Below are 14,683 nucleotides of genomic sequence, written 5' to 3'. Positions count from 1 at the left end.
GGGGGATTAGTGGATTACAGATTGTTGTAATAAACCATCAATCCAGTGTTATAAAGACCCTGATTTTTAGTGTCTAGCAAAATTATGATTTTAAATTCCCAGGCTCATTTTTGGAGGTGTTGTGCATGACAGATACTCCTTTTCATACACGATTCATGGTGACACTATGCTATACTACTGAGCGAGTCCTGTTTGATAAGATGTAAATGTCTCATTGCCAAACTTGACTAACAAATAACTGTTAAAAATACCTCCTTCCCTCCCCTCCACCAAATTCTCTTGAATGGCTACCTATTCAATTCCTGACCCTTGTGGCGGGGCTTATCAACATCTTTAAAGTGCTACTAATAATCACTGATAACACGATGGATTCAGAGTGCAGTCATCTGACATAGTATCCATTTACATTAATTCCCTAATGTGCAGTAACCATTGGTCTTAATATAAATTTTTTTTTTATGTTGGGCTGTGATGCAGAAATCTAGAAGTCATAAAAATTAGAAAAGTTACTGGGCAGCTAGTAGCAATTAAATATTCTTGCATTATAATATATAACGCAAAATACTTACTTGTGAGGATTGTCAGCAAAAAGAGGTACTCTGTATATGAGATCAGTCCTGAAATAAAATAGTACTAAAAGTGAAATGGTGAATTTTAAAATCAGCATATTGATCTGAAATATTTGCATTTTTACAATCAAACTTTGAATATTTAAAACATTCAGTTTCATATTAATTGTATATTAAATAATACAACTTATTAGAAATAAATATTTTCTTTTGTCATTATTTGTTAAACAAAACTTTTGATTCTATTTTCAGTGCTCTGGAGGTGAACTTGTTTCTCGAGCTTCTCTGTCTTGTGGAAGTCTAATTGAGAGAGTTAGGTTTATTTGGTATTAATAAAAGACCTGAACTAAATGTTTGGATTTTCACTGAAAAAAATCAGTGTTTATATGAAAGATGAATAAATTAAATGCGCTTTGTCACATTTAGTACCTGGGAGGAGAACTACTCTACTGTTATTCTGAAGGATCAAAGTATTTCATCCTTTGGCAGCCTTGAAAAGGCGGAGAATAGCTTTCCTTTAATTCTCAAGGGGAATATGGCAACAAGCAAAGCTGCCAAGCTGCTAGATTGCACTGATAGTAGTGCTGGGCCCTGTGCCAAAAAGAGGGTTTTTTTTTTTTTTTTTTTTTTTAATAGCAACATGTCCTTTCTACAAGGTGAAAGTGTTTTTTCCCCCCTTTTGAAGGAAAATTCCAGAGTTTTCCTTTGAAACACCGATTTAAATGAAAAGCCTGAACAAAGATGTGACAATGTCAAATAGCAGCATACAAGCTAAAGACAGAGAATATATAAAGCTGATGGTTAAACAACAGAATCCTACGCATCTGCCCTATGATAATGTTTTAAGAAAAACATTTAAAGGGCTTCTTATGAGCAGCTTTTAAAAAAACTTGTAACTTGTGAAGTAAACACTGTATAATGTAGAAGCTGTTTAAACAGGCATGTTTAAACTACACTCTATTCAAAGATAAACATAGTTTTTATAATTTATATTTAGCTAATTGATAAAGAATCCTCTTAAGCCTCAGTGATAAACAATAAACTTGATTAATCACTATGCTGAGCCAATAATATTTTTATTTGCTTTGAAATAATTTAATATTTTAAGTTTGTCATTTTATACCAACTCCAGAATTTAGAAATATTCATTGACTGAAAGCAGAACTGTCTGGAGAAATGAGTGCAGGGCTGGGACTCAGGGGAGTGAGTTCTAATTCTGCCCCGACACGCTGTGTAGATTTGGCCAAGTCATTTCTCCTTTTCTCTCAATTTCCCCACCTGTAAAAATGGGGATAAATGATTCTTAGCCATCTACCTAACAGCTGCATTGTGAGGATTAGTAAATGTGCTATGACCATACAAACACTATTTAGATACTAAGTAATGTTTATATTTCAAAAACTGTGTTTATAACTTGAATGTACAATATTGTATTAGTTCTTTAACATAAAAGGCATAAATTATTTGTATTTATTATTTGTACTGTGGTGGTGCCTCGGAGCCCTGGTCGTGGACCAGGACCCCATTATGCTAGGCACTGTACAAACACAGAGCAAAAAGTGATGCCCCTACATTTTATAGTGTTGGAGCCCCGCAGAAATGATTTGAAGTTGATAGTGTGTGAAATAGTCTCCAAAATCTAGCCTGTGTGTGATGTCACCATAAAACAAAGCACCCATAGTCAAAACCTAACTAATATTTTACCAGTAAATTTTATCCAGTTGAAAATCCGTGCAACAGCAATTATGAGTCTTCACACATTAGTAATAAATACATATATTGTATCAACAAAAATACACGGGTAATTCAGCTTTTATATGCCAAACTGTAAACTACATAGCAAGGCAAGTCCAAAGCACACATGTAGTTAATCAAAAAACCCACTGGTGACCTAACAACATTAGTATTCTCTTCAAACTTCAATTAAGCATTTAAGATTCCAAAAGAGTATTTTACACTGGTCTCAAATTTTACTCAGGTGTTGAGTTTAGAATATGGAGATTTGGAATTGTATCAGGTGATTTTTTTTATGGTATAGGATTACCGACTTCTATCCTAGAGCAGGATTATGAACAAAGGTGCACAATGAGACATTTTTTGTCTGCTTAATGCAGAGAGCTAATAGGGAAAATTAGTTAATTAGCAATTGCTCATGGACCTCTGTGGCATGCGAGTTTACCCTTAATTTGCTGAATTTTCAAAAGCCAAGGGTTTGAGTCACCACTGCATTACTGCAGTTTCAAGTTGGTGTAACTCTACAGAAACTAAACGGATGGAGTTATGCTGCTATAAAGGGGAGTGATACAATGAGGACTCAAACCCAAATCTTGATATCTGAACCCCCAATTTTGCCCATGGAAAAACTTGCAATTTGAGCACAAACAGCAATTGCTTTGCATTCACCAATCATATGGTTGGGCACCAAATGCAAACAAGTGTTGTCATAAATATACAGACCAAAGTACTAAGTACCAAATATACAGATCCAAATTACTATGGAATTTTAAAAACCACAACTATTAAAACAACCAACTAAAAAGATCAAAAGCCCCATGGCTGAACCTTATTTTATGTTAATCAATTTAAATTACTCATGAAAGGCTGAGAGAATGGGGGAACTCTCCTATTTGGTTTTAATTTATCATTATATTTTCTTCATGTTTAGACAGACCTTTGCCTCCCCAATCTATTTAATTTAATTACCCAGTCAATTTGTAATTGCCCATGACATCTTCCATTCTGTTAAATACTATGTTGAAGAGATTTAAGCTCATACCTAGTTCTTTGAAATGTAGCTCATATTCCTATACTATACTGAGTAACAGGGCTTATGACAATGCTACCAGCAGATACTGAAATCAGTTCTTTTTCTCACAGCTCCAATAAAAGTACCCATTTTTCTCCCTCCATTTAGTGTTTCTTTCCCCAAAGATGATATCTATGCAGGATCCTAATTCCAGGTTCCTTATTTTGCTGTCTTGCCCCACCCCAGAGGGTGTGATAGTTACAGGCATTCATGTAGGGCAGCAGCTGCTTAGACGCAGCAGATTTCTGGAAGAAGCAGTGCCACAGACCAGTCTAGGCGATGTGAATTGCAGAACACTCCAATCTGTACTGCTTTAACTGCCCCATGTAGATCTTGCTGGTGTGAACTAAAAAGTATTTATCAGTATGCACTATAGTCCTGTACATCAATGCAAACTAGGTGCTTTTAATTTGCACCAGCAGGGTCAACACGGAGCAGTTGTAGTACTCTGCAATTTACATCCTGGTAGACTAGTCTGCCGCACCACTTCTCTGAGAAATCTGCAGATCCGAAGCAGCAGTTGCCTAGTTTGCCTATAGCTACAGTGGCTCTTAGGGGTGAGTATGGGGCAGCCCCAGTGTAGATCCTGCTGGTGCAAGTGGGTGATGGAGGCTTGCATCTCAGGCTGAAGAAAGGTGGGAGTTGACATCTCATGCTAAATGACAGCTGAAAGGCAGGGTGGGGATAAGCCACGAAGAGCCTTGAAAGTGAAGAAAAATAGCTTATGTTTGATTGCAATGGAGGAAGAGGAGGAGCCAGTAAAGAGAAACAAAGGAAGAGATGACATGGTCAAAGCACTGAGCTAGGAAAATGATCTTTGCAGCAGCATTTTGAATAGATACAGGCAGGGCAAACTTGCATTTGTCAAGGTGAGGGAAAAGGATGTTGTAGTAATCAAGATGCCAGATGAGGAGAGCCTGGACTAGAGTTTTAGCTGTATGGGTGGATAAAAGGGTCAGATCTTAGAGGTTATGCAGAAAGAATTGGTTAGGCTCAGCCTCAGCCTGAATGATGTGAGGATCTATAGAGAGGGCTGAGACAAAGATGATACCCAAGTTATGGACCTAAGTGACAGGGAGGATGGTGTTGTTGTTCACTAGTGACTGAGAATGAAGGAGGGAGGAATTACAGGGGAGAGAAGATTAGGAGTTCTGCTTTTGCCATGTGACTCTGTGAGCAGTCAGCATAGTAAAATAGGTAAAAAAAGATTAAAAAATAGCAAAAAGGTGTAAAATATTTCTGATTGTTTTTCCACACCAACCTCAGTGACTTTAAACAAAGCCATGATATGTTTGATATTCTGTCTATGACTGATTATACTGAAGTCAACATATACCTGGCTGACTTGAAGCAGATTTTTACCATGGAATCATTTCCATGAGAATTCATCTCACAATATTATTACTTCACTTTTATTACTTTTATACAGATTTGACCACTTTACCTGATTCACAAACTGAACTGAGTTCTTCTTTGTGAAACTTTTTATTCTGAAGAGATCATTGACATTTATTCATTTTCAAGTTTACATTTAATAGGTGCAGTAGACAAGGTTTTTTAAAAACAATTTGTAAATACTATTGGCATATATGTAGACCCCATTAGAATTAACAGATAAATGCTGCAAATTTTACTTAATGCTTATGCCTCAGCCAATTGCAACCAGATTCCTTTATTTTGGATTAGCAAGCATGTTGTATTTTCCTGGTATTTAAAAAAAAACCCTCCACAGTCAAACTGCTAAGATTATAAAATAATAAGTGTTGCTAATAAATAAAATATTCTTAGTAAAATATAAACAGAAATATATCCCTAAGAACGTGAAGTTAATTTTAAAGCTGTCCACTAGAAGGCAGAATTTCCTAGCTTTCTATTCTGCAATCTGAACCAATGACAGTTTTACTGAATATTTAAATAACCATTTGATGGTAGAAATAAGCAACCCAAATTGTGCCTTCAAAAACAGTTGTAGATTATTAGTTCCAGGCACTTGTCAAAGTAGTATTTTGCATTTTTATTTAAAAAAAATATTTATAGCTTTATAAATCTGAAACTGAAACTGAATTCAAAGAGTTATGTCAGTAAGGAGGTTTGGTGGACCAAACACTGAGCATGCTTCTATGGCAGTGGTTCCCAAACTGTGGGTCATGACTGAAAATGGGGTCACACTATCAGCAGATGGGGTCGCGGCGATCCCTTCTGTGTGCAGGACACCATTTTGCTCTGCAACATGACCTCATACGTACAATGCACACGAGGTTACAACACATAGAGGATACCATTTTGCATTACAAACTGGCATTCTCTGCACAGCATGACCTCGCATGCACCATACGTACAAGGTCACACTGGGCAGAGGACATCCTCCCTGCGGTGTGAGCTCACAAGTAGGATACATGCAAGGTCACACACACTGTGCGGAGGATGATATTTTGCTCTTTAAAATGGCATTTGCCATGCTGTCTCAGGTCCTGTCAAGAAAGATTTCATTAAAATGGGGTCATGCTGTCAGAAAGTTTGGGAACCCCTGTTCAGTGGCCCTGATAGGATCTAAAGCTGTAGAAATACTTTCCCAATGTGCTGTTAGCCAGACCAGCAGTAAACCCATTCCAGAGCAACTCCCAGCTACCACCAATAAAGCCCTCAAGGGAGTGAGAGTGGGGAGAGAAGATCCTGGAATGAAAGAGTGGAGATCCTCAGAGCCATATCTAGAATGGCCCAGGGTAAATCAGATGGATGCATGGATCAGATCTAGCTTAGTAAGGCTTTTGAGACAGTGTCATATAACATAAGCAAATTAGGGAAAAGTGGTCTGGATTAAATTACTTTAAAGTGTGTGCATAACTGGTTGAAAGATGATACTCAAAGAGTAGTTATCAATAGTTCATGTCCTGGGTCTTATACGATTCAATATTTGCATTAATGACTTGGACAAAGGAGTGGAAAGTATGTTTATAAAATCTGTGGATGACACCAAGCTGGGAGGCGTTGCAAACACTTTGGCGGACAGGATTAGAATTCAAATAACCCTGACAACCTGGAGAATTGGTCTGAATTCAACAAGATAAAATTCAATAAAGACAAGTGAAAATACAGTCGAACCCATTTATCTCGACCTCGGTTAACTTGCCAACCCTATTAAGTCGACGTTTTACAAGTGGAACCGCCAAACTCCCTCTTTGTCTTATGGGTTTCTCATCCCTTATGTCGATTCCCCGAACCCTAATATCTCGAGCCCGGCTCCCCGCGTCCCTGACCCACCGTGTCCCCAGCCGCCCGCTCCCCGGCTCTCCAGCCGCGCGGTTCCCCAGCCGCCCGCTCCCCGCGTCCCCAGCCGCCCGGCTCTCCGCGTCCCCGACCCACCGTGTCCCCAGCCGCCCGTCCCCGCATACCCGGTCCCTGCCCGGCCCCGCATACCTGGTCCCCGCTTCGCCTGCCGCCCGCCCACCCGGCTCCGCTTCGCCGCCGCCCGCCCGTCCGCCCGGCTCCGCTTCGCCGCCCGCCCGCCCCGGCATACCCGGTCCCTGCCCGTCCCCGCCCGCCCGCCCGGCCCCGCATACCTGGTCCCCGCTTCGCCTGCCGCCCGCCCGGCTCCGCTTCACCGGTCCCCGCTTCGCCGCCCGCCCGTCCGCCCGGCTCCGCTTCGCCGCCCGCCCGGCCCTGCATACCCGGTCCCTGCCCATCCCCGCCCGCCCGGCCCCGCATACCCGGTCCCTGCCCGTCCCCGCCCGCCCGCCCGTCCCCGCATACCCGGTCCCTGCCCGTCCCCGCCGCCCGTCCCCACATACCCGGTCCCTGCCCGTCCCTGCCCGCCCGGCCCCGCTTACCCGGTCCCCGCTTCGCCTGCCGCCCGCCCGCCCCGCTTACCCGGTCCCCGCTTCGCCTGCCGCCCGGTCCGCTTACCCGGTCCCGCTTCGCCTGCCGCCCGGCCCGCTTACCGGGTCCCGCTTCTTTGGCTGCCCGGCTCCGGGTCCCCGTCCCGCTTCGCCAGATCCAGCCACGTGCAGGCACCGCGGTAAGGGGGCAGGGAGGGGGTGTTGGAGAGAGGGCAGGGGAGTTCAGGGGTGGGGGGGTGGATAGGGGTTTATCTCGATCATCGGTTATCTGAACTATTTTTGGCAAACCCCTAGGCCGGCGACATAACAGGGTTCAACTGTACTATATTTAGCAATGAAACATCAAATGCACAACTAGAAAATAACTGGGAATAACTGATTACATGGTAGTGCTGTTGAAAAAGATCTCGGGGTTATAGTGAATCACAGACTGAAAACGGGCTAACAATGCGATCTGGTGGCAAAAAAGGCTAATATTCTGGGGGGTATTAACAGGAGTATCATATATAAGACATGGGAGGTAAATTGTCCCATTCTACTCAGCACTGGTGAGGCCTCAGCTGGAGTACTGTCTGGTTTAAGAATGATGTGGTCAAATGGAGAATCCAAAGGAGAGCAACAAAAATAATGAAAGATTTAGAAACTCAGTTACAAATTCTGGACATGTTTAGTCTTGAGAAAAAAAGACTGAGTGGGGACAGATGATATAAAGAAGATGATGATCAACTATTCTCAAAGTCCACTGAAGGTAGGAAAAGAAGCAATCTGTAGCAAGGGAGATTCAGGTTAGATACAAGAATTTATTTTTTTTTAAACTATAAGGATAGTTAAGCTCTGGAATATGCTTTCAGGGGAGGTTGTGGAATCTCCATCATTGGAGGGTTTTTTAAGAACAGGTTGGAGAAATATCTGTCAGGGATGATCTAGTTTACTTGGTCCTGCCTCATTGCAAGAAGCTGGACTAGAAGACCTCTAGCGGTACCTTCCAGCCCTACATTTTTATGATTCTATAATTCCACACCAATGTCTGCACTTCAGCTAAAACTTCTGTGGTGAGTTTTACTGAAGCAATTTGAGAGTATAGAGAAATATGGGCATATCATCCCATAAAAAATGTATGACATCTGTGCACCATCTATATCTGCATGGCCCAGAATTGGCAAAGGAGCCAGGGACAATGTGACCAGTGAGAGAGCACTGGATGCCGGTAGTTGGGTTACAGCAGCTGGGGAGGATGTAACTCCTGAGGTACTGTGCCACAGAGGAATGACTACTAGCAGTGCTGGCTTGGCCTCCTCTGCACTGGGAGCCAAGGGACAGTGAGGGCTTGTGGATGCCAAGGACTCACTTCAACCGAAAGGGAGCGTTGTTTGCTTCCCAGCAAGAGACACCAGCCCTTCATATCAAGCTCCAACTCTACCATCCAGATAGGGCCTGTGCAGAGACTTTGGGTCGCTCTCTCAGAGCAACTTAGTTTGTGGGTGTTTATTGCTGATGGATTGGTTAAATTACTCCCTTATTTGGAATTCTCTATTTCTTCGTTCCCTTCCCTTTACTCCTAAAAAGGACAGGGAAAAATTAAAAGAAAATGTTGTTAATCTTTATTTGCTGGTCCTGGTTTCCCGGTTATAAAAATGTAATATCCTAGAGGCTGGAGTAACTGTTACTAGTTTATACTTCCAGCCCTTAAGTGGAGGGGCTACACAAGAATCCAGGGCCTGCTGGTCCTAAGGGGGTCAGGGGAAAGAGTGAGTATCACTGAGGTCCTGTCTGAATAGGAAAGAATAAGGGATTCAACCACCCTTGGAAACCAGGGATGCCCCAGAACAGGGAGGTACATTGTCAAGTATGATTTTTATCCAAGGTTTCTTTTCTATAATTTTTAAGTGCATATAAATTACACAAAATCTATCTAACAACCTGTTGGGGTTAAACAAACAAAAGGCTACTTTGGGCTACAACCTACCCTTCTAGTAACTGGCTGCTGAGCTCTGCCTCCTCCATAGGCAGTGTCGGCTAGGTGTTTTTACAGAATTTCCTGGTGTCCTAGGAATAACTGAATGGGTCTTCAGTTCCCAGCCCTGCCTCCTTGTCTTGAAAAGCTGAGTGAGATCTCAGCAAGGAGTTAACTTCTTGCTAGCTGGAAATCAAGTTGGGCTTGTAGAACCTTCTTTAAAATATATTCACGTAAATAATTAGGTCCAAAAATATAAGATGTACTTTCAGTACCAAAGTATGTTACCTTTATCACCGAGGTCTCTAAAAAAGGTTGGTCCTGGCTTAGCCTTCGTAACATTTACCAGCACAGCCTCTACCTCCTTTAAATACACAAATTAAAAAAAATTTATCAGTTGTGAAATACAGTTTTAGTAACAGAAGGAATGAGAGTTCCTTTTGAGAACAGAACATTGTGCTTACCTTTTTTGTCAGTTTCTTGGCCAATGCTGTACCTGTAATAATAATAAAAAAAATCATCATTCAGTAACAATCTCTGACTTGAAACTTTGATCTGTAGCATTTCTTCAGCTTTTTATGAGAAAATGGTAAGTAATATGAAACAGAATATTTTGTAGCCGGCAGTTTGTTTCTAATTCCCGCAATGATCAGGTAAGGACAATGTTCAAAAATAGTATGAATAACCTCTTCAAATATTCTTGCAACCCAGATGAAACCACAAACTGCTTCAGGTATTTATTACTAGCTCAGCAGTGTGCTTTTGTGTACACTGTGCTATAGATCCTGAAACTATTCAGACACATATATGCACATAATATATGTTGAAACAGAGTCAAGCACTCAAAAGTTAGGAAATGCCAGAATTAAAGTTCTTTTAAGTTTTTTAAAAAAGCAAACTGTGAAAACAAATTTCATTACATGGAACCATACTGATGCCCATGGGTCATCCGCAGGGCCCCCATTCCTACATCTTGACCTCAGTAACTGGTAGCAGTTTTAGGCTGCTCTCCTCTGTGTGAACCAGCCACTACGGAGGGGGGGGGGGGGGGATGACACACATATTTAGCCAGTGGAAAGCAGTGATAGGCTTGACAGCTGTGAAACAGAAATGCAGATGTAGGAATCCTGGGTTCAGTTCTAACTTCTGGAGGGAAGTGTGTTCACCCCAGCCTGTTCCTGCAATGTTTCTATCCCCTCTGTAACTCCTGTCCCTTTTGGGCTCCTATTGCTTCTAGTTTACCTTTCCCACCCCCTTACTTCTAATTCTTTTCAATACAAGTCAGGTTGCTTTCTTCTCCTCCATGCTGCCTGGGTGCATTGAGAACACAGGAGAGGGTCTCCCTGCTCTTGGTGCCACAGTGACTTCAGGCAAGGAGGAGGAACAATTCTAGGTAAAGACCCACTCAGTTCCTTGAGTCCCAGGATGGAGTATGTTCAGTTGCTCTGTGGGGACTGTGTATGTGAAGTTCAGTTGGCAATAGCTGCTATATGAGGATGGAGCACACTAGTGCAGACAGAATCTTCGACCAATAATGCTAGTGGCCTCTAATAAACTACTGAGCATGTGCTAACTACAATTGTCAGAGGCTTATAACTTGGCCAAATATGGGTGGATTTTCACAGGGATAGCAAAAGGTAACAGTACAACCCCACAGGCAAATTTCAAGTGCCTGCTTCAAATCACTGAGACGCTAAAATGTCTCAATGAAATGGTCATATGAATTTTTTCTAAAAAATGTGGACAAAATAATGCATTTCCCCATCCTTGTTATCTGAAACAGCAGAACCATTTTTGCTGAAAAACTTTCCTAAAAAATTCAGCAGATACCTGCTATAGAACATTTTAAAGTTATAAACTACTGAAATTCTGGTATTTTTTATAGAAAGAGTTGGGGGCCCTCAGCTATAGGTGTTGCTATTCATCCCACCTTATTTATTTATACATATGAATATCAGAAATACACAGAAATAGAAGGCTGGTGAGAGAATATCTTTTATTGGACCAACTTCTGTTGGTAAGAGAGAGAAGCTTTTGAGCTTACACAGAGCTCTTCTTCAGGTCTAGGAAACTTACTCTAAGCATCACAGCTAAATACAAGGGTGGAACAGATTGTTTAGCATAATACATATTTCAAGTGACCAGTCAAGGTGAAGTAGCCTGTTAACACTCTTCCAGTCATAGGGGGGAAAGAAAGGAAGAGAGGAAAAAAGACAGTTTGGGGGTAGTGGTTAGTGGGTTACAGATTGTTGTTATAAGCCATAAATCCAGTATCTTTATTCAGTCCAGAATTTTTAGTGTCTAGCAAAATTATGAATTTAAGCTCCCAGGCTCATCTTTTGAAGTTGCACAGATTCTCTTGAGAATGAGAACTGAGAGATCACATATGGAGTGATCATTTTGTGAAAAGTGTTTGCCCATCGGTGTTTTTGTCTTTCATCAGTTTTCTCTGAGAGTTCATTTGAGAACATAGTGATTGTCAGGTTTCACACATACAGTCGTTATTCGGGCATTTAGTGCACTGGATGAGGTACACCATAGGTTGTGATAGGCATGCGTAGGACCCATGGATCTTGAACGTTGTGTTGTGCGGGGAGGTGTTGATCATTATAGTAGTGGAGGTATTTCTACAGCAGAGGTAGTCTATTTTTTGCCAAAGTCCAAATTTCTTGGTGAAGGTAAAGTCAAGGTCCAGACTCCAGAGAAAATAATAAAAAACAACAGTAAGTAAATAAAGATTTTGGGGTCCGTTCAAAAGCGTCTGGCGGTCTGCCTATTGACTACCCCTGGTCTACAGGCTTTACATGTGTTGTTCTGGCAGGGTCTGGTATGGCTTTCGGTTTGTGTCCCCTTCTGTGGGGAGCTTTCTTCTGATGATGAAGTTGGAGAGACTGGTGTAGTAGTATTTGAAGGCCAGAAGAGGTGGTTCAGGACAGATTTCTTTCAGATGTGGTCCCCTTCGAGTATGGGTTGTATTTATTTGATACATCATAAGGGCTGCAGTGTGTGGTGGTAGGTAACAATTAGGGGGTGTTATCAAAGGGGCTTTTATTTCTGTATTGAAGCAGGTTCTCTCAGCTATTTGGATGGCCTGTTCCATGATGCAATCTACTTCTCTGGTGGTGTGTCCCGGTTTAGTCAAGGGTGTTTTTGAGTGTATTAAGGTATATATCCTGGACTTTCTCCTCAGAGTACATTATGTGGTATCTGAGTGCTTGGCTGAAGATAACAGAATTCTTGGTGTGTTTGGGGTGATTACTGGATCTGTGAAGATAGGTGTGGTGATCTGTGGGCTTCTTGTATATAGTTGTCTGCAGGGTTCCATTGCTGAAGATGATATCCAGGAAGTTGATGCTACTGTGGGAGTGCTCTAGAGAGAGTTTAATGGATGGGTGGTGGCTGTTGAAGTTGAGATGGAAATCTATGTGGGAGTTTAGATCTGTCCAGAATATGAAAATATCATCAATGTACCTCAGGTATATCATTGGTTTTGTGGTGCATCTGTCCAGAAAGTCTTCCTTAAAGTGGCCCCGAAGAGCTTGACATACTGAGGAGCCATCCTAGTACCCCTGGCTGTTTGGACAAAGTGTTTGTTGTTGAATGTAAAATTGTTATGGGTGAGGAAGAAATAGAAGTTTGGTGATCTGTTTGGGGTGGATATCTGAGAGTTGTCCATTGTCTTGTATATACTGTATTTGAGGCAGGCAGCGATGCAGTCATTGGGAGAGATGTTGGTGTATGGGGAGGTGACATGCATGATGGCAAGGATAGTGTTCTGAGGGAGGTTGTATTATATACATACACCCCCAGACCCTTGTATCTTGAAGGATGCCAAAAATTAAGTATTTGAGCTGAAAGATATTTAACATGGCTAAAATAATGATATTAGTATATTATTACATGAATTCCATTTATATCCAGCACTGATATGCAGCCATCTTTTGGGCAGGATGTGACAGGTGTTAACACAGCACTGCAATATTTCAGTACATTTTTAGGGCAGAAAGTGAGGAAGATTATTGTATCCAGCAGGGGATAGGTGGAACTTACTAAATTAGAATGTGTCCAAGACACTGGTTTAAAACCCCTAGCTCTTGTAAATATGCCTTTGGATCCTATAAAGCTGAGGTCCAAACCACTTGGTTATTAATTTCCTCAGAAAGCATCTCCAACAGCACAGGGCCCTCTAACATGGTATTAAATATCAGTGCAGCAGCTGCAGTGGTGCTTGGGGACCATGAACCAAGGAGCCCTGCAGGATAGAATGAGGCAGGATGTAAGTCTTCCCATTCACTTCTCTGATTGATCTGCAGGAGTAGACAGTGGGAAGCAGCTGAAGCAGTTGGGCAGCTGGTGGGCAGAACAGAAGATCTGGAGAAATAGGGAAAGCAACCACACCACCACTTTCACTGCAAGAAGCTCTTGGGAAACCACCAACATCTGTTTTAAAGCCAGTCATCTGCTCATGTGTCTGGTTAATGGCACTTGCATCCACCCACACATTCTCCCCACTCCCATGGTGGCCCAGGGAACAGCTAGCCACAGGAGTACCACATGTCAGAAGGCAGCCACCCACTCAGAGGAATACAAGCAGCAAGCTCTTGCTAACTTCCAAAAGAAATGTACAGAAACCAAGAGGCTCAAGAAGGAGAGGCACAGAGCACTGCAGACTGGAGTAGGAAAATGAGCAAAGCCACTAGGGTGTGTGTGTGTGTGTGTGCGCGCACACGTGCATGTGTAAGAAGAGGGCAGGGGCATAGCTACTGACACAGAAGGAAGAGTACCACCTTCTGAATCACCAACACCACTATCTGCCATTTTCCCTTGGAAGCTTCACTTCCCGGTACTATCAAGGATATAACCAGGAGATGGGCAGTTGGGCTAATGGTTGGAGCCAGGGGGTTCGCCAGGCCTGGAGGTTAGGCCGCAGCTGAGTTGGAGTCAAGAATGAGGGCCATGGGACACTTGGGGGTGGTAGTCGAGAGCAGAGCTAAGGGTCACAAAAGGCAGTTACCTTTTTCGTAACTGGTGTTCTTCAAGATGTGTTGCTCATGTCCATTCCATATTAGGTGTGTGTGCTTGCCACATGCACTGGTATTGCAAGTTTTTCACTCAGCAGTATCAGCAGGGGACTGGCTCAGGCGCCCTCTGGAGTGGTGCCCAAATGGCGTGGTATGAGGGGTGCTGCCGGCTCCTCCCACCCTCAGTTCCTTCTTGCCGGAAACTCTGACAGTGGGGAAGAAGGGCGGGTTGTGGAATGGACATGAGCAACACATCTCGAAGAACACCAGTTACGGAAAAGGTTACTGTCTTTTCTTCTTCGAGTGCTTGCTCATGTCCATTCCATATTAGGTGACTCCAGAGCAGTACCCCTGGAGGTGGGTACAAGTTCATGGACGTGTAGATTGCAATACAGCGTCTGGCCTGCTGAGTGATAGCATAATGATCTGTGAACGTGTGAACAGAGGACCACGTTGCGACTCTACAGAAGTCCTGGATAGGGATGTGCGCCAGAAAG

At 42.6% G+C, this 14,683-nt stretch overlaps 1 protein-coding gene across 2 annotated transcripts in view; it reads right to left on the bottom strand.

The window, feature by feature from the left end:
- Positions 1-14,683, bottom strand: part of MICU2 (mitochondrial calcium uptake 2) — a 233,543-nt gene that overhangs the window by 43,440 nt on the left and 175,420 nt on the right. For both annotated transcript variants that reach the window (XM_045017582.1, XM_045017589.1), the window contains exons 3-5: positions 9,630-9,661; positions 9,454-9,529; positions 570-617 (exon numbers count right to left, since the gene is read on the bottom strand). In XM_045017582.1, the coding sequence (XP_044873517.1) occupies positions 570-617; positions 9,454-9,529; positions 9,630-9,661 (156 nt within the window). The remainder of the gene's footprint in view (positions 1-569; positions 618-9,453; positions 9,530-9,629; positions 9,662-14,683) is intronic.

The sequence above is a fragment of the Mauremys mutica genome, chromosome 1, assembly GCF_020497125.1.
Source record: "Mauremys mutica isolate MM-2020 ecotype Southern chromosome 1, ASM2049712v1, whole genome shotgun sequence".
NCBI classification, from domain to species: Eukaryota; Metazoa; Chordata; order Testudines; family Geoemydidae; genus Mauremys; species Mauremys mutica.
This window is presented reverse-complemented; position numbering and strand designations above follow the sequence as displayed.